Source organism: Anas platyrhynchos, chromosome 12, assembly GCF_047663525.1.
Source record: "Anas platyrhynchos isolate ZD024472 breed Pekin duck chromosome 12, IASCAAS_PekinDuck_T2T, whole genome shotgun sequence".
In the NCBI taxonomy this organism is placed as follows: domain Eukaryota; kingdom Metazoa; phylum Chordata; class Aves; order Anseriformes; family Anatidae; genus Anas; species Anas platyrhynchos.
Window position 1 is genome coordinate 12,867,038 of NC_092598.1, and position 26,906 is coordinate 12,893,943.

General features: G+C 50.2%; 1 protein-coding gene across 1 annotated transcript in view; it reads right to left on the reverse strand.

The window, feature by feature from the left end:
* Window positions 1-26,906, reverse strand: part of GLG1 (golgi glycoprotein 1) — a 64,842-nt gene that overhangs the window by 32,176 nt on the left and 5,760 nt on the right. Inside the window, exons 2-4 of the mRNA XM_072044039.1 lie at window positions 10,889-10,921; window positions 8,294-8,380; window positions 4,758-4,973 (exon numbers count right to left, since the gene is read on the reverse strand). Of these exons, the coding sequence (XP_071900140.1) occupies window positions 4,758-4,973; window positions 8,294-8,380; window positions 10,889-10,921 (336 nt within the window). The remainder of the gene's footprint in view (window positions 1-4,757; window positions 4,974-8,293; window positions 8,381-10,888; window positions 10,922-26,906) is intronic.

Below are 26,906 nucleotides of genomic sequence, written 5' to 3' on the forward strand. Positions count from 1 at the left end.
AGGAATCAGCACCTTTGAGGAAATTAATTATATACCATCAGCCGTTTTAGGGCTGACCCCAACAGCAACCCGAGCGATGCCAGTTAGAGGAGCACGTTCACCGCATGCCTTGAACTTGCCATTTACCCGTAACCACGCCAAACACAAACTCCGTTCCCCAAATCCTCATGGTCAGCCTGAAGCAGTGATTACGGACAGGAGCTGGCAAGAGCAAACGCTCCTCTGGAGGGGCAGAAGTTGCCAGGTTTCTTTCAGCGTGGCCCACGGTCATGCTACACGTGAAATGAAACCCGTTTTAACCAGCAAGAAGACACTGATTTATGGATGCAGGACACTGGGTGTTTACTGCTGCGTTCCAAGGACACAGCGTGTTGTAACAAATTCACCACACCGCTTTGCAAACCATTTTTACGTCTGGGTACATCAGCTCGCAGTGCTGGCTACCCCGTGCTGCTGCCCTGTACGAGAGCAGGTTTCAAACACACCAGAGTGAAGTCAGACCCACGTACAGGTCAGCACCTGTGCTGAATTTCGGCCACCGTGCTCCTTCGAGAGGCAGCCCCAAGGTAAGTCACCTCGTGCAGGTCCTGGATACTTCGTCACGTGAAGGCACCGCGCTGCTGGCCGAGGGAGGAACACGGGCAGGGCTCGGAGGATGTGATTTGGAGAAATGTCAGCTCAATTACTACAGGGTGAAAGGAGCAACCTGAGTTTTCAAAGCTTAATTAAGGTAAATGCTTAAATGCCCAGCCCAGCCGAGCATCACTAAGCGCAGAACACGAGCTCCTGGCAAGGTGAAAGGCCACCAGCTTATTGCATCTGTGCCATGGATCAAAAAGGCATACAAAAATCCCACTCAGGTGTACACTTGTTGCCTTACTGAAGTGCATTCTAACTTTTCCCACCTTTTCAAGTCTTAAATACAGCAAATATTAGCCTGTAATTAAAGACTGTGCCCCCAGAAAGCTGTTCCTCTCTCCGACACCCTGTCGCCAAAAACCCTCCACCTTACAGCTGAAGACCTCTGAGCTTTTTCCCCAACTCAGGACTCCCCAGAATTGCTGCAGAGACTGACAGTCTAGGCTTCACTTCTCCAGCACAGTATCGAAATACAAGAGATCAAATCTAAAAAAAACTTGCACATTTCTTGGAGCTGTTGCCTCATCGCTATCATTCTTAAAGAATTTCACCCCAAAGTTGCAGAGATCCGTTAAACATACAAGATAATTATCTAGGATGGGGTGTCTCGAAACTCCGCGTCATTTTATGAAACGATATATTTAGACCACAAAGGGTACGAACAACTTCTCAATATTGTCCTATGGCACTTGAAGCCGCAGAAAAATGGAACCGAGTTCTAAACGTGCCAGAGCAAACCTCACTTCAGCACAATGCTTTGAGAGACTTTAATGCTTCTGGCCAAAATTCAACCTCTGGGCATATGTCTTGGGGGAAAGACAGAATTTTAAACACCTCGTTTCTTGCTACTCTTTTTCTATCCCGAGTCCCTCCCCACAAAAATAGTTGAGGCTTTGCAATCCCTGTTTATTTTTTCTCATTTTCGGAAGCTCCCCCGCACAGACTTCATTCTTCCTGGGACCTGGCACCCGTTGAGCTCAGCAGTTCCAGCTGCACACTTGCAGAGATGACCTCGGAAAGCGAGCAGATAAGAGTACAACAAGCAGCACGCAGGAGGGAAAACACAACCTGCCTTATCTGCACAGCACCGTGCTCCGAACAGCCCGGGGCAGCCCTGGGAAACCAGCAGCCTCTGAGCCCAGCAGATCTGTCAAAGCTCCCCCGTGGGGCTGGTTTGGGTGCCAGGATGGCAGGGATTGATCGTGATGAGGTGCCTCGTGGCACTTCAGCTGACAGCAGTGTCCTAGTAGCATTCCGTGTGAATTAGACTGAAATTATTGGACTTCAGTGATTGTCCAGTACTCCTGTGGAAGCAGGGACAGCGCGAGAGCATCCACACTGGTCTCTGTGTGGGTCTATTTCAGCAATCTGAAAAATATGATTACCTGGCAAACTGCTACAACAGATGTACACTTCTGTCCCCTTCATTACGGGAAATAATCAGCTCCAGCCTGGACATCCTGGTGAAACCCGAATTAGCACCAGGGCAGCTACACGCTGCCATTAATTTGCTCCAAGCCCCTGAATTACTGGGAGTGGGAAAGCAGCGAGCTCGTTCTGACAGGCAGCTCGAGAAGAAGAGCTCAGTTACAATTCCTGATTTCAATTTCAAATGAGATTCCTATCACACAAAGACAAAGCAGGCTTTAAATGCCAGGAGACCACACTCAACATAAAGCACAACAGCCAACTGGAAAGGTGACCCAATCTGCTCCTAAACATTTCTCCAGGAACTGGGGAAAAAAAAACAAAAACACAATCCAGGCACGCTACGAAACTTAATGCTTTCAAGTGACACTTGTACAACCTTTCTTCTACGTCCTGCAAAATGAATTCTACCATCAGACTGAGACTTCCAGGCTGCACTTCTCGGCTCTTAGAGAACAGAAAGCCAACAAGAAAACGTGGAGGAGAAAGCACAGCAAGCACTACATCACAAACAACAAAAGCAGCAGGAACAGAACTCAATTAGGAAACAAAAAGCTAAACTAAAGGATAGAAAAGGAAGATGGTTAGCTAGCAGAACAGCTGCAAGAATACCTATCAAGGAGTCTTTTACAGTTCAAGCAGCCCGTTTACCCCAGCTACGATGATGAAGCTGTCACAGGTAATGCTGCAGCCCATGGGCAGCCTGATGTGGGTGCAGTTAGCGGTCTGGCAGCGCTTATCTCCATAAAAACGAGACGCATCTCTTCCCTCATCTTTCTCCTCAGGTGTCCAGATCCCATTTATTAAATTCGCAGCTATGTTCAGTCACACAAAAGGCTAACGACTATTTCTCTCCAGGCAACTCTCAGAAGCTGCAGCACGGAAACAAAACCCCAACCAGCATCTGATGGGAGTAAATGAGATGCGATTTCTCCACAGCAGAAATGGGACAGCACAGAACACCAACAAAAGAAACGCTTTCACAGCCATTTATAGCTGTTCCCATAGCAGTACAAAACACTCCAATTGCTCTAAGTGCCGATGATGACAGCACAACAAAGGAAATCATCCGACAGGCTGCCACGCTTTCCCGAACCGCGGCAAAATATCCTGGGTTGGGCACCAAAAAAGCGAGGAATGTGCTCAAACTGCGCCAGCCCCCACAAAGAGCCGGTCATGGACTCACTTTGCCATCCATGCCTGCTGCTGCCCCGAGTGGCAGGCACGGACCAGAAAAGGGACACGGGCTGCAGAAGTAACCCCCGTGTTAACAAACCTGCCAGCACGGGCTCCACGTCCACCACAAGACACGGCTCACCTCCATGAAATCCACGCTGAGGTCCCCGTCATCACCTAGGTCCCTTCCATACTAGCACAACTATTTTGGTTTTAACTCATTTCAACTCGGTGACGCCACAGGTAGCAGGCAGACCTGGCAGCCAGGACTCCCAGAAACTCTTCCAACCCCCAGGGACTGTCAGAAGCACCTTCTCACAGGGGCTGAAAGGACTCATGAGAGGAAAAGGCAGATGCTACTTTACGGAGAAAGCCTCCTGCAGTCTGAATCCGCGGTGCCTGCAAATTCCTCCCACTTCTACAGCTGCTTTTATTCCTGAAAACGAGGACTGTGCTGAAAACAAGTATTCCTGTGCTTTGTGCTGCTCAGATGGGTCTTTGGAACATACAGCAGGACCTCAATTTAACACCCCATGGATGCAAAGCTGCTTAGAGCAACAAACATCTCAAACAAGAAAGACTCACTATGACAAGATAGCTTAGCATCCAGTTGAGTTGTGTTGTTTTTTTTTTTTAAACAAAAGCATAATTATTACATTTTTTCACCTCCTCATTAACAGCCGATTTAACAGCCTAATTCCTAAAAACGGAAGAACTATAATTTAGAGAGCACTGTAAAAAGTTGAAAGGCTAATTTTAACTTTATCCCTAAAAATAAAACTTACCATCAAGAAAGGCCCTCGTTTATGCAGCACCACATAACTGCTGCCTGCATTTGCCTTACTGAAGTAGGGAAGGAAAGGCAGGGCAATGAAAATAAACCCACATCTAATAACCACAAACTGTTCTCTGCATCAACTTCCACTCAAGTCTCATTTGGCCCTGATTTATTTAGGAAAACCAGCACAGTATTAGATCAGTGCTACTGATCCGTGATGCTAGGTGTAAGTGCCCTTCAAACTCTTCTTTTGGGGTGGACAGGGAAAAGAAAAAGCGAACAAATAGAAGCTCTTGAACCCCTCTGTCACTGCACATCTTACGGGTTAGCACAGGGTGCGTTACCTCGATAACTTTCCTGCAACAGCATCGACAAGACTGTGCAATGAGTCTAGCAATAGGCGTGCTTAAACCTAGTGCCCGGTTTCATCATATCGAGTCAGGCCTGACAGAGAGCAATCCAAAAGCCAGCTGCCTACCGCCTCACCTGGGGTGCAGCAGGTGAAGGGAAGACAAATGAAAGTCGTCTCTAGGAACAGCAGCTCCTCAGAGCAATAAATGCTTATTTATTAAAAAGGAACTCTGCAGAATCAGGACATCCTTTGCAGATGGATTAAATACGCCACGGATTTTCTCAGTTGCAAGTAAGACAATAATACGGGTGCAGAATCCACATCATTTTCCTTAAGCGAATCGCTTTTACAACCCCATCGACAATCTCCATGTTCTCTGGATACCTTTTCTCCGGGTCGAATGCTGCCACATTTCAGGAGATTGATGTCAGCCTTGCAGTCGTCCATGAAGCCACAGATCAGCCGATAATCGCTGAAGATAATGGCTGTCATTTTAGTGATGTACTGATGGCACTGGTACTCGGTGATGTTGCCTCTGTGATCCACCAAACACGACACCAGGAAGCCTTTACCAACGGGTTCGTCTGCACACTCCTTGATCTGTTAAAAGAAAATAAAAATATCAGTACAGTGGGGCTGCAGCTACTGATTTTAACCTTTTTTGTTTTGTTTTGTTTTTGTTTTTTTAGAAGTATCCTCAAAGAAACACGCATCCAGAGTTTCAAAACCTGCTGGCAAAGAAACTCTCTCGGCTTTGGGTCCATTTTCAGCAAGTCAGAACACTTGAAAATTCCTCAGAAGTGAAAAATGCCTCATTTGTGCCAGTATCTGGAGAAAGAAAACGCAGTGACCTTGAGGATTATAAGCCCTCTTGCTCAATAATCATCTTTCATAATAATCACATTGAACCCCTGCAATCATGTGCATTTGTAGGAGAAATTATAGTTTGAGAACCTTTATTTAGAAATCGGAGCATATTACAGCATCACTAAATCACGCTTGGACCCCCATTAACCAGCTGACCTCACACAATATAGCAGTTTGGCTAGAAGTGAGAATGATTCAAAAGCCAACACAATATTTATCGAACTGTTTATAACTCGCTGCAAGCTGAAAATATTACTGTACAGGAAAATTCTCAATTTCGTTTTTATCAGGCTCGCAGGAACCGACTGTTGGCAGTAAACCATTTTACAGAGCGGTCTGAAAAAATAAAAATAAAAAAAATCAGCGCTAACAGAAGCTGAAAGCTGCGCAGGGATCGGAGGGCAGCGTATGTGAGCAGACAGGTCCCCAAATTAAATCACAGCCTGCCCTGCTCGGGGAGGCAGGCAGCGAGGCAGGAACATCACCTCCAGAAGTAAGAGATGCAGGAGGTTTTGGCAGGGACTTTGCAAAGACGGGGGAGAAGGAGGCTGCTTGTCAGCTCCGACTGCTCCCCAAGGAGGGCTGGGATCAGGAGAAGACCCAAATTACAGACCTCTCAGCCCTGGGATGTCCACACCGAAATATGGGCCCAGTGCTGGCGTCCCATTAAAGGGAATGCTGGAAATTGAAGCCACGAGGACAGCACGCTTGGCAGTGAGATGCTAAAGTCCAGCCACAAGCATTTGTCAAGCAATAGGTACGTGCGTTGACTTGATTGCAAGGATTTGCTCCTGTGCAGACGCTGGAGGGCTCGTCGGTCCCAAAGGAGCTCCGACAGCAACCCAAACCCCAGCTGGGCTCTGATACCTGGCAGGGGCAGCGCTAAGAGGTGCAGTGAGCAGTTTCCTCAGCTCTCCAACACCACGTTGGAATCTTCACACTGCAAATATTAATAGAGACGCATTTCTAGGAAGACACTAATTCGAAAAAGAATTAATTCAGGGCATCCTGTGACAGACTCAGATGGGTCTGATGCAATGAATGAAACAGATCTGCCTCCACCTCACTTTATGAGGCCATTTTTAAGAGCTAAAACATGCTACATTTTTAAAAAAAGATTATTTGAAGGCAGGTGTAGACTGGTAGAGCATTTCGTATTTAATCCTGGGGTGTCGTGAGCCAAGAGCCCAGCTTTGGAAACAGCCCCAGAGCTGCATGGCAGGCCAAGCGGTTGCGTTATTGCCTCACCAATTCTAAGGCAACCAGCTGTAATTCTGGATTTAAACTAAGGCCCAAGCTCATAGCATTGCAACAGTTAAGGAAAAAGTTGGCATTTGCATCAAATCTATGATTAGCTGATAAAATTTAAGGTGGGATTTCCAGAACGTACCCAGTTGGGATCGTCATCAATGCCCAAATGACTTTTTACTAGGAATTGCTCTTCTGGTAGTCTTTTGTTCTTGATACGAAGCAATGCTAAGACTCCAAGCTCAGTCACACAACAAGAGAACACCTACCTGGTAGCATCAACTAAAGACAAATACTACTAGGCAGTACGTTAACAGTACACTGCCCGCTGTATGTTCAACTTCTGTAGAAATTCCGTCATAAATTAGCGGCATGGTTTATGCACCTGCCTCAGAATCAGGCGTCAGAAGATCAAACAAGATTGATACTTATCCAGCCTTTCTTCTTCCTTTCAATAAAAAGCACTCGAAGTTAAAATACCTGCAATTCATGCCATCGTTCGCCACAATTTAAGCAGAACTCCACTGGTTAACACACAGTTGAAGTTCTGTGCTGCTCCCGCTGCTTTTAGACACCGTATCCCAGATTTAGAGGGCACCATTTACAGTGCCAGGCTGTCACAGTACAGAAGTGGTAATTACACAGACTGTTAAAAGAGCATTTTCAAGAATGCCTCGGTTGTAAAAATTCTGCAGTAGTCTCATGACACGAAACAGGGAGGGAGAAATCTTTCCTGTGGCTGCAAAAAGCGGGATCCAACAGGCAGTGCCTGATTTTGGGAGCTACCAAACTCCAAACACAACATAAAGCTTCCACGCAAGCCGTTCTCCTTCCACTGTTCAATACTCTAGCCTTCCTGTGTTGGCTGTTTTCCTTGACCCTTCCTTATTCTAAATGCTTTATCACTCACGCTATTCTTATCACAACTCATCTGGTGCTAACAGAAGGAGAAATGGGCCATAGTCAGCCACGAGGAAACAGCAGTGGCACATCCCTCATCTACCCCACTCATTCCTGAACTTTTGGGGCCATGCTGCTGTTGACACCCTCAGTTTCTCAGATCTATGCATGTTCTTCTTAAATCAGCTGAAAATTTTGTAAAGGAAAGGGAACAGCGGAGTTGATCCCAACGCAGTTCCATCAAACGCGTGAGGACCTGGGGAACCACAAAGGAGCCAGCACCTAGGGTGAACTGAACCTTTAAAAAGGCAAGGTTAAAAATCATGCCAGGCGGCATGATTCCTGCCCCATCAGCTCCCCTGTGAGGCTGAGAGCACAGCCACAGGAGCTCTAAAATGAGCACAAGGAAAGACGTGATCAGGTCTTGGAGGCTGGGCTGAGGTGTTCTGATGCTGGAGACAGAGCACCAGCTCCTCGTGCACTCTAAAAATAGGGAGTTCCTAATAGAGAGTCCCCGGAGTATTTAGCTTTGAGCTTAGAAGAAAAAAATATGTTGATTCATGATTTGACGTCAATTTGTCTATCCCTTTTGCTAGCCAGTCAGAATCAAAACTAGCCTTGCTCTAAAAGTTCAGCAGAACCCTTGCTACAGCAACCCTGCTACGGCTGTTGAGCACTTGCTAACAGGGACATCAGCCCATCATTTCTTCCATTTTTTGGTACCTTTGCCCGGCACCACTAAGGTCACAGGCTTTTTCAGCAAGAAGGCTGCATGAATTACACCCAGAAATCTGGCATATAAGACAAGAGCTTACCCAAAATGCTGCTGACACACTGATTTTCCGTCACAAGGAGGCAAGAAAAATCTTAGTGCCACAAGAGCAGCCGTGCCTCTCGTGGCTTACCTCTGCAATAGTGGACTTGCAGACTTCTCTGGCCACGGATTCGAACTTCGGATCTGTAGTCAGGTTCAGCTTGTAGTTCCACAGGAGCTAGAGAGGGAAAAAAAAAAATGAACAAAAAGAAGGTTTAAGAGCTCCCCGTGGATAATGAGGTATTGCTGTTTTGCTTCAGAAAAGCAGCAAACATCAACACCCCACACTGGTACCTTCGTCCTTCCACAGCACAGCCATCAGTGCAAAGTCTCCTTGACAACAACTTCTGTCTTTCATTTCCTCAAGAGTTTTATCTTGGACACATTCAGAGTGCTAGAAATCTCCCTATAAGGTCATGAGCTGACTCATTACAAGGAAATACATTTAATGAAGAGATTTTCATAACCAGAAGGGATCACACAATGAAAGCTGTAGCTTGCCACCTGCTGCATATTTAGCAATCTTTAGCCCACCACTTTCTGTGCCGTGGCTCATCTGCCTGACACAAATGCTTTACCAGAAACAAAGTCCTCGATACGAGCAGATTTCATATAGAAAAAGCTAAAAAGCCTAGCAAAAAAAAGAAGGGGACGATGCATTTGGTCCCATATTCGCTTCCCTCTGCCAGGGGCTGCACCCAGGCAGCTTTTTGGATGCAGACACAGTGCAGCCCTAGAGGTTCTCTCCTGTTGAGCTGTTTCATACATTGCAGGTTGCTCTGCAAGACGGCTCAGGGAGGATGACTCTTCTGCTAGGAGCCAGAGATTAGCTCATGCAGAAGCCTGGATGCATTGGGTCATCCCGCAGGAATCAATCTTGGGCAAGTTCCACTCTGCAGACACACACACACACCCCGGGTCTCCTCCTCAGGCACCACAAAGTAAAAATAAAAGGCAGCAAAACCTCAGCAAATTAATTGCAGAGAGGTTGCCCAAGAGCAGCTCTGTTAGCTCATCTGGTTTTCTCTAGGAACTCGTTACATTTAAACATTTTCAATTAACATAAAGATTAAACAGTTTTTAAAAATTAATTTTAAACGCTCTGCCTTCACGGCAAGAATTAAAATGCTAAATAGTTTGGTCAAACTCCTATTTTGAAAAGCGTTGTACACAGAGGAAAGACAGAAACATGCACAGACACAGGGCAGGCAGCTTCACATCGCCGCCACGAGGGTGCAAACACAAAGAACTAGGAACGCACCATCTTCCACACCTCCCATCACGGCTCTGAAGTTGTGAAAAGTTAAAAAATATATATAAAATTACACGATTCTAGCCTATTTTGGAGGGTGTGAGTTGTAAACATAGAGGTTTAACAGAGAAGTGAACTAGCAGGCAGCCCACCCCTGCAAAGAGCCGCGTGCGCCTCCCAGCCAGGACCAGAAGGGCAAAAATAAGGGGCGACAGCATCAAAAGGCACTCTGCGCTTGCAACCTCAGGCTCTGGAGGGCATCTTGCTTCAGAATTGCCCAAGGAAAACATCCCACAGGCAGAAGAGAGGTTACGCTTGTGGCTTGAAAACCCAGATTTTGGAGCTCGGCAATGTTTTCCCAGGAGATGACCAGAAGGCTGCAGAGAAGCAAAGAAAACTGAAGCAAGACTGCGTCTCTGCGGCTTGGTTTTCCATTTTTTCACCGTGGATTTCTGCTGGCATATGGGTTAAGCGCCAGGTACACATTTTAACCCTGAACTTTCCTCTCTCTCCAAAATAAGACCTAAAACCAGAAGCCTGATGCGCCCTTCACCCATGCAACACGGACTTACAGCTGCCACGAAGTCGGACAGCACAGGGCTAAGGGTTGAATTAGAAACAACTGGAAACGCCAGCTTGTACAGCACGGCTGGCTCTTGCTCCTGGCATTTATCTTCCAATAATAAACCTAAATACAGCTTCTGAAGCACCTGAAACAAAGACCACTGCTGATGAACGTGTTTGTCTGTTCGTGTCCATGGCTAAAAAATCAAGGATCCCGATACCGTGTGCTGTAACAGAAGGCCAAGGAGAGAAGCCAAAGGAAATGTAATGCCAATCTTAGCTCTGACCTTTTTTTTTTTTTTCCCTTTTTCCCTGTAGTCTTGGGATTTGAAGAGTCAGCTTGATAGTCTGAAAACTGGCTAACAGTTTGCTCAGTGTTAAACACAGCGCTGCGAGGGAATCTGCTCTAAAACTAGCCAAGTGGTTCAAACTGCCTCTAAATATCACACCCTGATGGCATTTCCCAAGCAAGTCTAAGAATTTAGCAGCTGTGAAAGCAATACAGAAGGCTTCGACAGCTGAAGCTGAGAGTTTAAATTCAGCACCGCTCACATCTCTCCCAGAAGGAGCACAGCGTATTGCTTCCAGCAACTCACGGGAACCACCCCCCGAGCGTAAATTGGGAAATAAATTGGGAAAGACGTCTGCTGTCCTCCTCCAACACGGAAATACAGTGTGTGGGGCACTTGATGTTCCTTCCTGCAGCCTCCAGTAAGACCACGCTGGCTATACTGGCCTACAGAAGTCACCATGTGCTCTTCCTCTGTTGGCCAACGACTCAGGGGTGTCCTGACCAAGCCCTGTGCCAAACAGGGAACGTGAGCTGTGAGTGCTGCAGTGAAAGGCTGAATAAAACAAAAGAGTACTTACGTGGTTGCAGTCTGAAGAGATTTCGTTGTCTGGCTGAAAGGAGAAAAAAAAAAAGGCGCGTCAGGTCACGGCTGCGTTTAACACGCAGAACAATATAAGCTTGTAGGAACTACCATATCATCAACTGATTCCCATTTGGCACAGCTGATAGGAGATGTTAGAAGCTGCACATGGTATCTACAGGCCAGAAAGAGAAGAACACCAGGGACAACCCTGTCCCACCTCTGCACAACACAAATGGCACAGTAGCAGCCTTTATGTGAGTACCACAGAGCCGCAATGGGAACGCTTGTGCTCAAGCCCAGGTTCCCAAACTGACAAAGCACCTGTAGGAAAACGTGGCCATGGAGTTAAGACAAAAACCCACCTTTCTGCACACAACTGAAGGACAAAGGCAGCCTTGCTTGCCTCGATTTGCCAGCCCAGTAACTCTCTGGGAGCAAACGGTGGCGCTCCAGGGGGAGCTGCTGGCAGCGCCCTGCCTCCTGCTGATCCCTTCAGCCCCGACTCGTTGCCTTTCTGCTTTCTTTCCTTTTCCAGCCACCACAGAGAGCTCAGGGCGGCAGGGATGTGAGGCAGAACCAGCCCCAAAGCTGGGGCAGCCCGGGAGCCCCTCAAAGCAGGTGTTTTTTCACCATGGGGCACTTGCACCATCGCTGCTTCGGGGAGCGCAAACACAAGTCATGGGAAAAAGGGAGCACAGAAAGGCTTCCAAGCCCTTAATTACAGCCATTATTAACTAAAGCACTTACTTTGTATAGCAGGAAGTGGCAAAAATTACCTCTGCAGTTAAGAATTAAAACAAAGAAATCACCTGAAGGCTCACAGCAATTAGTCACGGTTTGGTCAGGATGCCACCACCCAAACCATCTCTCCCGGAGTAACCATAAACTTGAAAATTAGGGTTTCAAGCTTTGTCTTAGAGACTAACAAACACCCGTTTGGTACCCTCAGACTGCAGGACTGGTCCTCGCAACAGAAAAAATAGGATGACATCCAAACTGCACCGTTTCAGAGAAGCACATCCCCTAAGCCAACGCTATCGGGACTTAGGAGGCGATTCCCCCTTAACTTTCTGCACCCATGCTAATCGCTCGGTGACAAAGCAAATTTCAAAAGCAGCCAGAATACCCTCAGTTGGCATCGCTGTTTCAGCCCAGGCCAGCTTCTTCATGAAATTCTGTACGCCAGCAGTGCAATTAGCCCGTTGTGGCCAGGACGTATCTGCTGCCCGGCCAAGCAGGAGGACTTGGGAAGGCCAGAGAAAGCTTTCCCAAAGCACCTCTTGGCTGCCTCAGCTCCTCCAGCAGCCTCCAACCTCATTCACTTTGCTTCAAATCTATCAAAGATTAAAACTTTTTTCCTGGAAAGATAAGCCCAGGGAGATAACAGACTGGTTTGCACTAGCCTGGGAAGCTGAGGCAAGCTTTTCCTGAAACGCACGACATTAACATACCAGACGTTAAAATACCCGCCTTCCCCGCGCTCTGCAGCAAACCTCAGCTCTGAAAAAAACAGCCTGGTTTCTTTCATTGCTGCTGGGAAGAGCACTGGAAGCTCAACGGGACCCCAAGCGAGCCCTGCCTACACTCAGAGCTCAGCGCTCCAGCTCGCAGCAGCGCCCGACGGAGCCGGCAGCCCTCGGTCCTCGCCTCCTGCCACGTGGGTGCAGCAGGGGCAGGCTCGGTGGAGGAATGACCTCCACCTGGGAGGCAGGAACCACGGGGATAAGGGAAAGGTAAGGAGCAGACAGCACCAGGAGCTGCACCACAGCGCGTTTTGGGAAAGGAAGCTGACGGGGAGGAGGCCGTCATGCAGAGCAAGGAGAGAGAAGGACTCCGCTTGCACCTGATGGAAGGATTAAAGGCTGGTTCACAGCAGGGACGTGTCCCTGGGGGCTCCTTCAGGCTCTTGCTTTTTAGCAGTTTAGTTTAAGACAGAAAAAGCACTGCCTTGCACGTGATCACAACAGCCCCGTGAACTCCAAAGGCTGGTGTGAAGCCCTGCCACAAGCTCGCCAGCACTGCCTTCCCCATCCTCCCGGCCTCAGCTCGCTCAAGGAGCCGTACCACGGAGTGACCTGGGCAAGTCCCTGGTACAATTCATGCCACCAGGCTGTAACAAGCAAGTCAAGAATCCCAAATGTCCACCAAGGAAGAAACAAAGTCTTGGGAGAGCTCTGCACGGATCGCTTTAATCACCAGCCTGACCTTCCTTTCCTTCGCTCGTGCAAACAGGAGAGCCTGAGGCCAGCCACGTTGAGTGCCTTCATCCCCAGGTTTTAATCCCTCTGCAGAGCAGGGGATGACAGCAGCCGCCTCCACTGATCTTTTGGGGCCGGAGCAGCAAGCACTCATTGGAAAGGACCAAGCAAGCCAGGTGTTCTCCACCTGAACTCAGGATTAGATCGCAAGGAGCTTGAATGGATCAATGAGGAAAGGATGCCAGCTAAGGCAGCCGCCTTCCCACAAAGGAGAGGGCAGGCAGCAGTCCGGGCAGCACGTATGACCTGTTACAGAGCACAGCACGGATGGATACGCAGTAGGAATCAGCTCATGGTGTCCAGCCGGTGTTGAATTTCCCCATTTTGACCTTACAGAAACAAACATTTGTCACCACCACCTGCCGAGAGGCAGCAGGTGACCCAGGGGTTTCTAACACAGAGGCTGTGGAGCTGCTCAAGGGAAAGGATTTGGGAGCTGCGTCCTTCCCCCGCGTACCAGCAGTCCCTTTGTGCCAACACACCCCGCTGGGACGGGCAGCTCACAATAAGGCAATTCAGTGCTCAGGTATCAGGGCTGCAAAGAGCACGAGCCCCGTGCAAGGCAGGGAGCGAGGAGAGATCCGGGAGAGCCGCCCCCCTGCAGACCTTCCCCTCCCGAGGCGAGGGCAAGGAGCGATTCTGCAGAACAGCCTGGGGGGAACGTCAGCAGATACAGCAGCCTGGGCAAGAATCAACACGGCTTTTGTTTAAAAAAAGGAAAAAAAAAAAGAAAAAACAAACCATCGCACAGCCACCCAGGCCTCCAACCTGCTGAAACTTCCTGGAGCGCGTGCCAGCGAGCAGATGGCTACAGTAAGCCATTTTCACACATCCTGCAATCCTGCAAGAGTCATGTGCGATCCAGAAGTTAAACCGGAGACAACCGGAGCTCCGAACAGATGAGCAGGCTTCGGAACTTAATTACACGTTTAGTGAGCAATGAGAGTTCAACTCGTTAAGCTGCGCTCCCAACGCCCTGCAACGCCGAGAGATGGCGGTGCCAAAACCAAACCCGTGTCAGCGAAAGCCTCTCACCTTCATCATTCCCAATTTTAAAGGAGTTTTTTTGAGGAAGCACGGCACTGAGCTTCCACAGACCCAGGTTATTTCACCCCAGTTTTCACACACTGCTTTAGCTGAGCTGGAAGGGGAGGGCCGAGCTAAGGGACCCCCCTCTGAGCTATTTTCAGCAGTTCATTTTCGTACCCACACACTCAGCAGAAAAGCTCCAGGTGCCACACACCTAACAGGAAAACCCAAGGGAGACCTGAGGCTCCCCAAGGCCACGGTGACAGTGGTGTAAAACTGCTTGTAGGACGTCCCAAAGCATTTATGGCATCAAATATTTTTGGGTTTGTCACGCCGTACTGTACGGAGCTGAGAAGAGCCATGCTGCACGCCAGTTCTCGCCTTGGCACCGCTTCAAAGGGCCAGAAGTTTGGACTTCAAAATGCTTCAAGAGATCAGCCCCTGCCAGAAAAAAAAGCTGACTTCCTCCGTTACTCGTTCCCGAGCTCTCCCAAAGAAACTTCTCGGCAGAAAGCCGCCTGGTTGCCGAAAAGCAGCGCGTCCTGTCCCACTGCGGAATCCAAAACCGCAGAGAGACGCCTCGATAAACTCCTCTGGGAAGGTGGCAGGAAGCAAAAACAGGCCTGGGGCGGCGGTGAGGGGCAACTCCCCACAGCATCTCTTTGGTGAGACTCTCAACTCCACCTGCAGAAGCCTGGGGGATATTTTTGGGGAGTCCCAGAGGTGCCCTGCTCCCTCATGGAGACCCTCGCTAACAAGGAGGGCTGCCGGGGAGACGTGTGCCAAAAAAAATCCTGCTCCCTACACTGCCCGGTGCCTCAGAGGGTGATTTCAGAAAGCAGCACTGAGCTGTGCAGTGCCTGGGACAAGCCATGAGGGGCTTTGGTCACAAAGAGCTGCCTACCAGCAGCACATCCCACCGAGAAACCCAAGAAATTTAGGAGTGCACGCAGCAAGGAGTGCCAAGACCTCTCCTTGATGTCAGGAACCCAAAGCAAGCGTCTACGGGATGGAGCCAGGAACAAGGCTGGGGAAGATGCGCCCACCCTACAGATCACAGGGTGATAGCATGCTGCTGGGGCAGCAGGAGCAGGATTTTTGGGGATCCCCGGGGGGCTGCTGGTGCTGAGGACAGCGATACAGGAGCCCTGTAACACGCAGCCACCGCGAGCCTTCGGCTGCTGCTCCAGGAACCCACACGGGCAGAGCGTGTTCTCCATCACGCCGTACCCTGAGGCCACCGAAGAGGAACTGAAAATCTTTTTTTTCATAAACTAAGAAATAAAAAAAATAATAATCATTTATGCAAATCTTAAGGTCGCGACCAGGGCAGCAAGACTTCGAACAAGTCACAGAGGTTTTCCCACGTGCAGCGACTGCTCTGATCCCGTATTTATTTCGGTTCTGCTTTAACAATACTCATCGTCTGCTTCTTAATTAAATCGCCACTTCCATCCAAAAGCAGCTTGATGAATGGAGAAGTAATTCAGGAGATAATGCCTTACCATTTTTAAACGTTACTTAAAAGATAGAAACATTAAGATGCGAGCATTTAAATAATTACAGAGCTTATCAATTTAGTCAAGAAAAACACCAAGCTTGGCAGCGAAGGCTAAAATTAGCCGCAAAATAATATAACCAGGCTAGAAAACTCTAGAAAGATTACTACAGCGTTCAAGCAAGACTGAAATTATTCAAATCTGGGCTTCTGGCTTATTTAAATCAACCTGCCTGGGAGCGACGCAAATCGTGGTGGTAAATTGATTTCCCTGGCGTCTGCTTCTCCTCTCTCCCGAGAGCCACAGAGACAAAAAAAAAAAAAAAGGAGGGGAGCAGAAAGCCAAGCCGAGGCCAGCCGATGCACAATTTGCCAGGGGTGCTCCCTGCTCTGGGCCAGCCCAACGGGACCGAGGTGCCAGCACCCACACGAGCCGGGGGTGCGCTGGCTCAGGACCCAAGGGATGTGCTGAGCCGCTCGGTGCCACGCTGAGATCGGGATTTTAATTCCTGGAGCTGGTACAACGTGGCATGGCCCACGCTTTATTTTTTTCCCCTTACTAGCTAGCCTTTGCTGCACTTTGGCAACGCACGCCTGGACCTCGTGCGCAAGGGGATGCTGGAAACTTTCAGCAAGCCTGCGGTGCCAACGCCTCCTCCGAGGTGAAAAAGGCAGGGCTGCTTCAGGGCTGCCAAGGGGCAGAGCGCAAAGCAAGAAAACACCGCATTAAATAAACACCGAGGGCATTTACCAAACGAATTCTGCTGGCATGAGGCTCGGCGGGGAGGGGCTGGACCCCAGCCCCGTGGCCGCCGGGGAGTTTTACCACTCGGGTTCTCCTTCGGCACCGAGCAGACTGAATGAAGGTGGCTGCTGCCTGGTGGCTGCTCCCCGGGGAGCTGCGTTTCGCATTGGAGGAGCTCTCCAGAAAGGGCTGCTGGAGACATCTGCAGCAGCAGGGCAGTGAGTCACCAGCCCGGGCCTGATTCATCGCGCCCGGCGCTATTTAGGAACCCGAGAGCGGGCCGCACGGGAGAGGTGGATACGAGCGACGAGTCGTTTGAAGGGTCTAGATGTAAACCAACCTGATTTACATGCGTTTGTTTCCTTTTTTTTTTTTTTTGCCTGGGCAACGTTTCTTCAACGGCACAAGCCCACGGCGGCGCTGGGTGCAGAGGCGGCAGAACTTTAACCTGGATGAATCACAATGTTTTCCTTGCGTTACTGGAGGAAAAAGCAAACTCGAATGTTTATTTTAACCCCAGATAAAATCATTTGGATTTTGTTCAACAGAATTCAACGTGAATAAGTCTTCCGAGGCACCGCGAAGGCAAGGTTTCCATGGGACTAGCAGCAAACCAGCAAATCAAAATTCCGCTCGCCTTCAGAAGACGCAAACAAAAGCCTTGCTGCAGATCCGAAGCTCCTTCCTTCGGTTTATCCCTCCGATAAAGGGCTCGGGGCTGCCTTATTGCAGCTCTGCTAGGGGTTCGAGCTGACTGGTCCCCAGGAGAAGGCAGGCAGGGGCACGGAGCTGCCTCCTCTGCCGAAGGAAGCTGCCTTCAGTGCCCTGCGTGTTTCTGAGAGCTCCTTCCCAAACGCACGAGGGTTTTTCAGCTCGAACTGCTGGGCTCAATCGTGATATAGACAGCTAGAGCCGCTCAGCCAAGCGCTTTGCTTGAAAACGCTGGCTGCGACGGTAATTCGGAGGATTTAAAATGATACCACGGTAAGCAGCCAGATCAGCTTCCCTTAGGCCAAGCAAAGAAATTACAGCTGACTAGTTTTACACAGATGAGCAAGCTTAAAAAAAAACATAATACGTACTCGGTGCTGGATGTTAAGTGAGCTCAGGAGCTTTCTGGAAAGCAGCGTTAGTAGAAAGACGCCTTACTGGTAGCGGGGAGCCAGACACCTGCACACAAATCCTTCCAATTACCGCTTCCATAACTCCCACTTAAAAAGCTATGAATAAAGACAAGCTGCAATTAAAAGCCTGAGCACACCTCCAGCTCCTCTGCTAACATCGATGGAGTGAAATAACGGGGGAAGGAGGGACAGGGGGGAAAGCAGTGACCCCATCCCCACCTAGCACGATCCTCCACGCCAAATCCTTGATTTTTTTTTGGTTTAATCCTTGATTTTTTTTTGGTTTCATCCAAGAGAACTTCAGAGCTGAAGTCCGTAGCAGGGGTCACTTGGCACACATCACCATGCTCTGGTCACTGCTGGTGGTCGGTAGATGGCTGTCAGTGATGGTTGTTCACATCACAGCGATGTTCTCCTACCACCTGAAGGCCAGGCGTGACTGCAGGATGAACGTGGAGCTCGAAAGCTCTGCCCCCATGGGAATCCACAGCGGACAGGCCCCAGTTTTCATGGGGACTTGCAGCTCGCTGATGGCAAAGCTCAGACAGCTGCAGAACGCAGCAAGACCATTTGGTGCCACCCAACAGGCAGAATAAAGCTGATTTCCTTAGCAAGTAACACTTAAAAGAGGACTTTAAGAAATCCCCTTATACCAAAGTAGAACAAAGATCCTAACTGCGCACACGACACAGTTACAAAGGCAGCAGCAAGCTCCTGGGGGCGTGCAGGGGAAAACCCAACGGCACTGCCCTCACATAGGTGCCCTTTTTTTTTTTTCTTACCCCATGCAAGCATTTAAGTCCCTTGCAAGCAGATTTCTATCTGAATGATAAGGGGGAAAAAAGGTGCTGGTGATGTGCAGCTCTTGCAACACCAAGGTAAGATCGGAATGATTTACGCACAGGTCAGCACCACTGCCAAAAAATAAATAAATAAATAAATATGAATATATTATTTTTATTTCTTTTTTTTTTTTTTTGGTGTCCTTGACCAGACCAGGCGGTCTTGCTCTGGAAAAAATTAGCTGCTGGGTGCCAGCCTCCATACGAATACCCCCCAGACTATCAAGTAATTTATGCAGGCATTTTTACACCTGTCATATAACTCAGAGTAGGGAAGAGGCTGAAGATATGATTGTCCCGTAACAATTCAAGGCAAGATAAAACCCAGAAGAGAGGCACTAAACAGCAGCAGGAAGAAGCTGCCTGTTCCTAGGTGAGGCAGGAACCCTTGTGCCTGGCACAAGAGCAGGGAAGCCGCCTCTGCCACGAGGCACACGCTGCTCTTCTGGGTGGAAACCGAGCCTCAGCAAAACGCAGGCTAAAAACGAGCATCCAGGGCTCCGCTGGCACCGTTTGGGTACGAGCCCAAGCGTGACACGAGCAGAGTTTGAGGCATCTGAAAAACAGAAGCAGATGGAGAAGAAACCCAAGAGCGCGATTCCTCCAGCGATTATTTGGCACCGAGATGCAACCATCGGGGTTTCCCCCCAATAAAAAAATCCCTGTACGATGGCTTCCCTTTTATCAACTACATCTGAGCTCGGATGTTGCAGGAAGGAGGAGATGCTGCCCTGTGCGGGGACAGCCAGGTCTCTCCTCTGTTGGTGCACCACCACCAGCTGCATTTTGCAGCCGCGCAGCTCCTGGCTCAGGCGATCCGGGGGCACGGCACCACGTTAGCTCCATCCCAGATGCCCTCGGGAACAAGAGGCAGGGACAGAAAAGCCTCGGAGCTAGTTAAGAACTGCCACATTCAGGCATTTTTCACTTTACCACACACGGACCAAGTGTTCCAAAAAACAGCATTTTCAGGCTTCATGAAGCCCCCAAAATTCAGGTTTATATCTGGAGCTGTAACGGGGCATCTACCAGCTTCCCCGAGGCACCTGAGGATATTTTTATAACTGATAATCTACCAAATTACCTTGATGTTGAGACGCCAAGATGCCAAGATCCCACAGAGTGAGGTTTTTGGGGTCCTTTTGGGTGCATTTAAGCACAGCAATTCAGGCAACGCTTATCAAAGCCCAAGCTGCAGTTTTACACCAATGTTGACTCTGCAAGCACAGAATAAACCCCAAACCCATCAAAGTCACCCTCCCTGCTTCTCAGGAACCCCTGGGGGTGGGAGAGCCGCTCAGTTGCTGCTTTTCAGATGTGAAGCTGCTCACGGCAGCCGCTGGTGGTGAAGGTGACACGGGAGAACCTGAGCTGCCACTGCCCTGCTCCCAGATAAATAAATGGGCAGGTACACGTATATATTTATATATAAATACATATAAATATAATTCTGCTGTGGCAGAGCAGAATGCAAACCGGATGAAAAAAAGGTAACCAATTACAGATTAATCTCAGGAAGTTTCAGGCCTTGTTCTGAAGCCTTCACCAACGCGTCTTCCTGTGCTAAGATGCACCGTGGGTCTCAAAACCAAAAGGAACAGTAAAAATGGTAATTTGTTCCTTACCAGCGACACCGGCAGCTGTATGCAGAGCCCACAGCTTGCAGCCCCAGCGCTCTGCAGGCCAGCACGGCGTTGCTGGAGGCATGCGGCAACCACAAAAGCCCCCGCGCCAAACCCGACCTGCTTCGAGGAGGGTTATTTTGCTCTGACTAAGCTCCCCGGCGTGTCACCACAAGCGCCAGCGCGGCAGTTTCCCACAGGTTCACACATTTGCAAGTAATAATTGCAGACAAACGAGGCTTCTGCCCATTTGAACTCGCGAAGCCGCTTCTCGCAGTGCGAGCGCTGCTCTCCCGGTGGCAGGTCCGCGTCCTCAAGCAACCAACTGCTCAAAGACCACAGCCTCCACAAACCCGAGCTGTTCCACGAGGAAGCAAGTGCCTTATTAAAGCACATATCCCTCTCTCACGCTTCCCAGCGAGCCGCCCTGGGCTGCTCCCCGCTGCTGAAGGACGAGCTGAGCGAGGATGGCACCGAGCACAGCCCCTGGCAGCGGGAGGACGGGAGCTCCGCAGCTACCCAAATAAAAACCACTTCTGCAAAACCCACTGGCTGTGGTTTGCTCTGCAGGAAGGTGCAAGGACATCTGCCCAGCCTCGGGGGACAGGCACCAACCCCGCTTTTCTCAGCCCAGCAAGTTCCCCCTGCTGCAAGATCCCCCTCCAGAAGCGGAGGCAGCAAGTCCCCAGCATGGCACACAACATTTGGAGGAGCCCATTTCCCTCTGTGCCGCTTTAAAAACTGAGCAGCCCATCACGTGGACCTGAACCCCGGTGGGGCACTAAGCCTGCTGACTTCTTGAACTAGGACACCCCATAAAACGCTCAGCAAGGCATTTCTGGGAGGCACCACGGGAAGCCTCGGTGGAACCGGCGAGGTCTTGGTAAGGCAGGTGGGGCTCAGCCAGCAGCCAGCTCTCCCTGCCCTTGGAGATAAGGAAAAAGGGAGCTAATCCATCAATTATCTGAGCTGAAGTCTTGATCCTTCTCCCCCGTCTTCTCTTGAAAGTTCCAGCAGGATGGGATTAGCAGAGCGAGGCTTTGTGCTGTCCTGCAGGGAGGCAGGGAAGGCATGCGGCCCCAGGGCTCTGCGCAGCAGCAGCCAGCAGCAAGGTGCCTTAATTCGGGTTTCATTCTTGTAAGGGAGATTTCAACTTGCTCAAAAAGCAAAACAAAGCCCGCAACAATTCTCCCGCGTTTAAGAGCCACTCATGCTGGCTTTTCAGAAGTCTTCCCTTATCCTCAGGCTCCTCGAGATGCAGTTTTTCACGAAGCTACTCCTAGAACGACAATGTGAGGATGCGGCACTGCCTGCGACCAAACCGGCCCAAACTAACAGCAAACTCCACAAAACTAACAAACTTCAGCTGCGTGAGAAAAAAGCCAGCTTCGGGGAGCCTACAACACCCCAAACGACCCCCTGCAAGAGGCAACAGGCACCCCAATCCCACCAGAAAATGGTCCTTTTTAAGTGCAGGAAGGAGCCTTCTGGTAGCAGGGGAATTGCCCCACTGCAGCAGGGGCAATGCAGGCGGGCTGGAGCTGCAACAGATGCCAGGGATTTCCCATCTCCAGCACCAAGGAGTTAATTTGCATGCTAATTAGGAACAGGTCAGCAGGAAATTACAGCAGACAGCCTTCCATTGGGGCTGGGGAGGACAGGGATGCATTCCTCATCCCACGGGGCCTCCAGCAGCATCCCTGGTCAGCGAGGAGCCCTGGAGCAGCCACGTGGGGACACAGCAGCTCCGAGACCTGCAGAGCAAAGAAACCCACCTGAGCCACACCAGGTGGGGGAAATAACAGAGGGAGCCTAAATGAGCCCATCCCACTCACTGGCAGCACCAGAATTAATGAAAAAAGGCACCTGGGGCAGTTCAGACACTTAGAAGCACATCTTGCAACATCCCCTTACCTTCGAGCTGCCTCACACCCCGAAATACTTGGGGAGCTGTGCGTAAATCAGAGCCCCTCTCAGCTCAGGTTTAGGGGGCTGATGTGGCCAAGCCCCATAAACCTCACTCAGTGCTGCTCGCCCTCACCCATGAGCCTCGCAGGCAGCGCGGCTTCTGAGATTTCTTTTGTCCAGAGCCTCCGAGATTGATTGCTTGGAGTTATTAGAAAATAACCACGCCGATGAAAAAAAGAGCCACGGTATTACCACACTGGGCCTTATTTATTGTATTTTTAATTTCTGTTGGTATTGCAGAGCCAGAGGCAACAGGCTGCACGCATCCCAGACGCCGAGCTCCACGAAGCGAGTGCCCTCGCCCTCTTCAGCCACCCCCATGGGGCTCCAGCCCTTTGGGGCACGTTGGGTCTGCGACAAGCTCCAGGAGCTGCAGCTGAGCCAGGTTTGGGGGCCAGGAGCTGAAGGGTTGGGGCCATCCCCATTCAGCCACAGGTCCCCAGAGCCATGCCCCTACCTCCTCAGCACCGCCTGCAGAGATGGGTTTAAGGCCAGGAGCTGGCCTGTCACGGGACACCCTGCTTTGCTTTCAGGCACCCAAGAGGCCGAGGGAAAGCTCAAAATTCAATTATGTTATTGGCCAGGGAATTACACAAAATTAAGCAGTAAATGATGAAAATCCTGCACTATTACTGCAAAAAAAAAAAACTCATCGCTTTTGCTCCTATGAAGGCCAAAGGACCACGGCCTTTTCCCCACATTCGCTGGGCTGCCAGCAGAGCACGCAGCGGGACCCTCGCCAGGCATCCACTGAAACCACAGACAGGCTTTGCCTCTTCCCAGAGGGTTTGTGCAGCACATTTCAAGCCTCTAATAACGCCTGCAGAAGTCCAGGACCCGGCTGTGCTCCGCTCTCTCACCGTGCTGCCTTCAGGTGACGTCTCCGCAGACTTCCTCCAAGTTCACGCAGGTGTTTGGGGTCTAACAACAGAGCTGTAAGGCTGTTTGTACCCCTAACCACCTGCCAGGCTCAGTTCTGGAAAGCTCAGGGGCTCGGGATCTCTTCTGTCGGTGATGAGCTGCTGAATCCAGCAGGACCCAGAGAGGGTTTGGGATCTTCAGCAGGACCTGGGTGCTCGTGGCTGTTTCTAAGCCAGCACAGCCCGGTGCCTGGTTACAGGGTGCTCCTCCTAGTACCTCCACTTCTGGAAATAAGACACACTTTTTTTCCCCTAAAACTTTCACAATTCAAGTTTTTGGGTGCATTTAAGGCTTCAGCCTCAAGCACTGATGGCCTCCAAACACCTAAAGCCCCGGCGAACCAGAGCTCTGCAGACCAAGCATCCCCAGTTGTTTTGATTATATGCAGAAAACTTTAAATATATATATAGCAGATTTAAAAAAAATAAATTTGCGAGTAGTTTGAGACCTCTCCTGTGTATTGATCAAGAACTTAATAGAGTAATTAGCCGGGGTTCATTAAAGCATGCTTTCCATTAGCCTCCCCAGTCATCTCATCGGAATTCATTTACGCGGCCCCGTGCCACAGGTGCAGAGCGCTCACCCCCCCCAGGCAGCCCCCAGGAGGGACACCTCGTCCTGCACCAGGGCTTCACCACGTCCTCGCCCCATCCATCCCACGTGGAGCTGAAACAATTCCTCTCCTGAACTTCTGCCGCCAGCTCTGGGGGCTCGGCTCAGAGCTCGGTCTGTCCGAGGATGGTAACATCCAAAGCAGGAGGGCCAGCAGCCATTGGAAGCTAATTGTACCTAAATTTAATTAGTTTCCATGAGTCAAATCAGTTGCCTAGACCCCAAATGTGCCCCAATTGGTGGTAATTGTATGAGGTGCTGAAAGCCGTAAGCTGATTGTGCCTCGGCACCAGGGAAGGCTGGCCTTACAAACGGGGCTTTTGGAGAAGCACAAAAACCCCTCGGGGAGGGAAATCAGAAGCTTGTGATCACCTTCCCTGCCTGCCACGAGACAAGGTGACCGGCTGAGAAAGGAAAAGCCTGAAGATGTACGTAGTTAGCCCACCCCATCTCTGCTATCACCGTGTTAAAAGAGCCCAAGCCAGGCTTTCGATCCCATGCGGTGCACACTCCTCATCCTGAATGCCCGGGCACATTCCTAAGACAACCCCTCCTCCAAAAGGGAGCATTAGAAACAGAGAACGGGGCTGCAAGCAAACAATTTGGGAATAAACGAGGCAAATCGAGTGCAGTAAGTCTTCAGGTGGACGAGCTACGTCTGGAACCTGAAGGCCACGCTGACACACCGCGTTTTACCCCCAAAGTCTCTCTGCGCTCCTCTGGCAGCAGCTACATTGAAATATCCTGGAGAGTGCCCGCAGAGGCCAGCTCCTCCATACAGAGCCAAAAAAAGGTAATACTGGTAAAGAAATCCAAGCTAGAGCTGTTTCCCCTCATGGGAGAAGGGCAATCCCACAGCGATTTAGTCCCCAAGCCAACTGGGGGCTCTCTTTACATTACTTGCAACTCGCTGCACAGCTCAGAAAATTTCAGCTTAGGTTCACTAACAGGTTTTGTAAAAATTGAACACCTTAAAAAAAAAAAAAAAACAGCCCTTGATCACACAAAATAATTTGGGGTATGTCAGGTTATTCAAGCGTGAGCATGACCAGCAGGGCAGGCCTTTCCTCCACTCCACGGGCATCTCTCCAGGGAGCAAGGGCAATTCCGACAGCTTTTAGCCGTGTTTCCCTCAATACGAGGGAAGACTCCACTGGAGGACTCTTCTGGAAGACTCAGCTGATCCCACACCTCTTCCAGGGCAAGGAGGAGTCTATCGCTTTGTCACCCAGCCAAAACCATGAAGACTTCAACGTAAATATTCCCGTGGCCGAAATCCCAGCCATGTGCCAGGCAATCCAAGCACTGAAAGGTTCTGACAGAAGCCTCCTATTTGCTTTTCCTCAAAGCCACTCGCTCCTTCCAGCCACCGTGCTCATGTCACCAGGCCAAGTCCGTGACTTTTATCAGCACCAAAGGCTACCTCGCCCCGTGGAGCACTACAACCTGCTTCTAGGAAATAAAGAGAGCTTTCTGCACGAGACCAGGCTGGAGGAACAGCTCCTGTGCCTTGGAGAGACTCGATTAAGATTTGGCTAGCGTGGCCTCGGTTTGACACATGAAAAACAACAAATATAACAAATACCATAACAAATCCCATGTTAAAGGAAAAAGAAGGGCATCCACCTTTGATGCTGAGCATGGCCATGAATTGAGAGGACCCTCAGCACCATTCCTCTCTCCAAGCAGGAGCAGCAGGAGGGCACCAAGCTCGCTTCTCCAGGTGACTCGGGGTTAGCAGCACACACAGAAGGAATCTCGCTGTGAAAGCTCCGGGTTCATGCCTGAGCAAAGCACCCAAAGCAGCATTATGGGTGGGATCCACATCGATGTGGCGTTGCTCAGGGCACAACAAAGCATCCAGCAGCTCCCCAAACGCCACCCGTGGGCAGCGCTCCAGGAGCCGAGCCATTGCTTCACCACCTTCCAGAGATGACCTCCTGCCTCACCTCGTTTTATGGCTTTTAATGCTAGGAGAGAGCCTGCACCAGGCGAGCAAAGAGCCGAAGGAAAGCCGTGCCAAGCCCCAAAAGGGCTGCTCAGAAGTGCTTCCAGCAGCGCGGCTCCCAAGGTAGCACGCTGCAATATCAGGCTGGCTCCTCGAGTTTATTTTTAAGTGCTTCCTGAGAACAAAAGTTCAGTTTGGAAAGGCTCTTCTGGCCCGATTTCAGAACAGAGCAATCAAAGCATATGAAATGCCCTGCCTTAAACCTGAAATGATAACGTTGTGAGGTGACAGAGAGGATCTCGACCACGTGAGTACCTAAGGGCTGTGGGTTACTCTCTTCCCTTGTTTTTAAGGTCTTCCTTTTTACTGTCCTGTTACATTCACAGAGGTGGGTTTTTGTTTAAGGCAAACCCCTGACCTCCCCACATCCCAGCCCCAAAGCAGTGGCCCAACAAGGCGGAGCACCAGGGTCACAGCTCCCTGCAGAACCAGGAGCACTTCGTGATGGCAACCTTGATAACGCTGCTGTGTTATCTGGAGCCATCCCTGCTGCCCGACCGTAACCCACAGGAAGGACTTGGCCCATCTCAGACAGCACACCAGATCTTCTAAAAGAGGACCTGGTCTCACCTGGGAGCTGCTCAGAGGAACGATGCAGCCTCAGAGCACGAGCACTGGGTTTGGCGTGGACAGCCCCGAGGCAGAACAGACGCGGCGCTGGTCAAGGATACCACGCACTGCTGTGGGCTGGGGTGGGAGGATTTTTGGTGATGGCTCGTCATGTGGGGAAAAACGAAGAGCCCCACACTTCTGTCTGATGCTGTGCTGGGATTTCTCAAGGCAGGCCCAATGCCACCCTCACTCACTGCACAAGACGCAGGGAGGACCTGCGCCATAAGTCAGCATTTTGGCTTCTTCTGCTGAAATGACTTGATCTGGCTAAATAGAAACAAAACGAGTGAAGATGGCTGCCTGGAAGTTGAGAAATAAGCCACGTTACCACTTCCAGGAGACCTTTGACTCCTGCTGCAGACACTGACTCGAGCAGCCATTCTCTAGCCACAACAAGAGCTCGTGCAGTCAGCTCCCGAGGCTTCGGCGAGGTCCAGCAGCTGTGCACAGCAGCACACCCAGCACGTGTCTCCAACACCCAAACACCACGAGCACGGTGCTTGTGGCACCGACTCTGAACTGACAGCCAAAAAAACAAGGGGGAACTCCAAGGGTTACGCGAAGAGCAGCAGAGAAGGCTTGGCAAGTGTGCCTCCCGGCCAACAGCTCTCTCTGCCCGCGCTTACTGGGGGCTCCAAGTCACAACTGGCCTGTCCAACCCTACAATACAAGGATTATGCTGCCATCCACTTCTTTAGACCCACAGGCTTAAAGGACAGGCCACACGCTGGGACAGACACCAAGCTGACAACAATAACTCACTTTAAGCTTCTT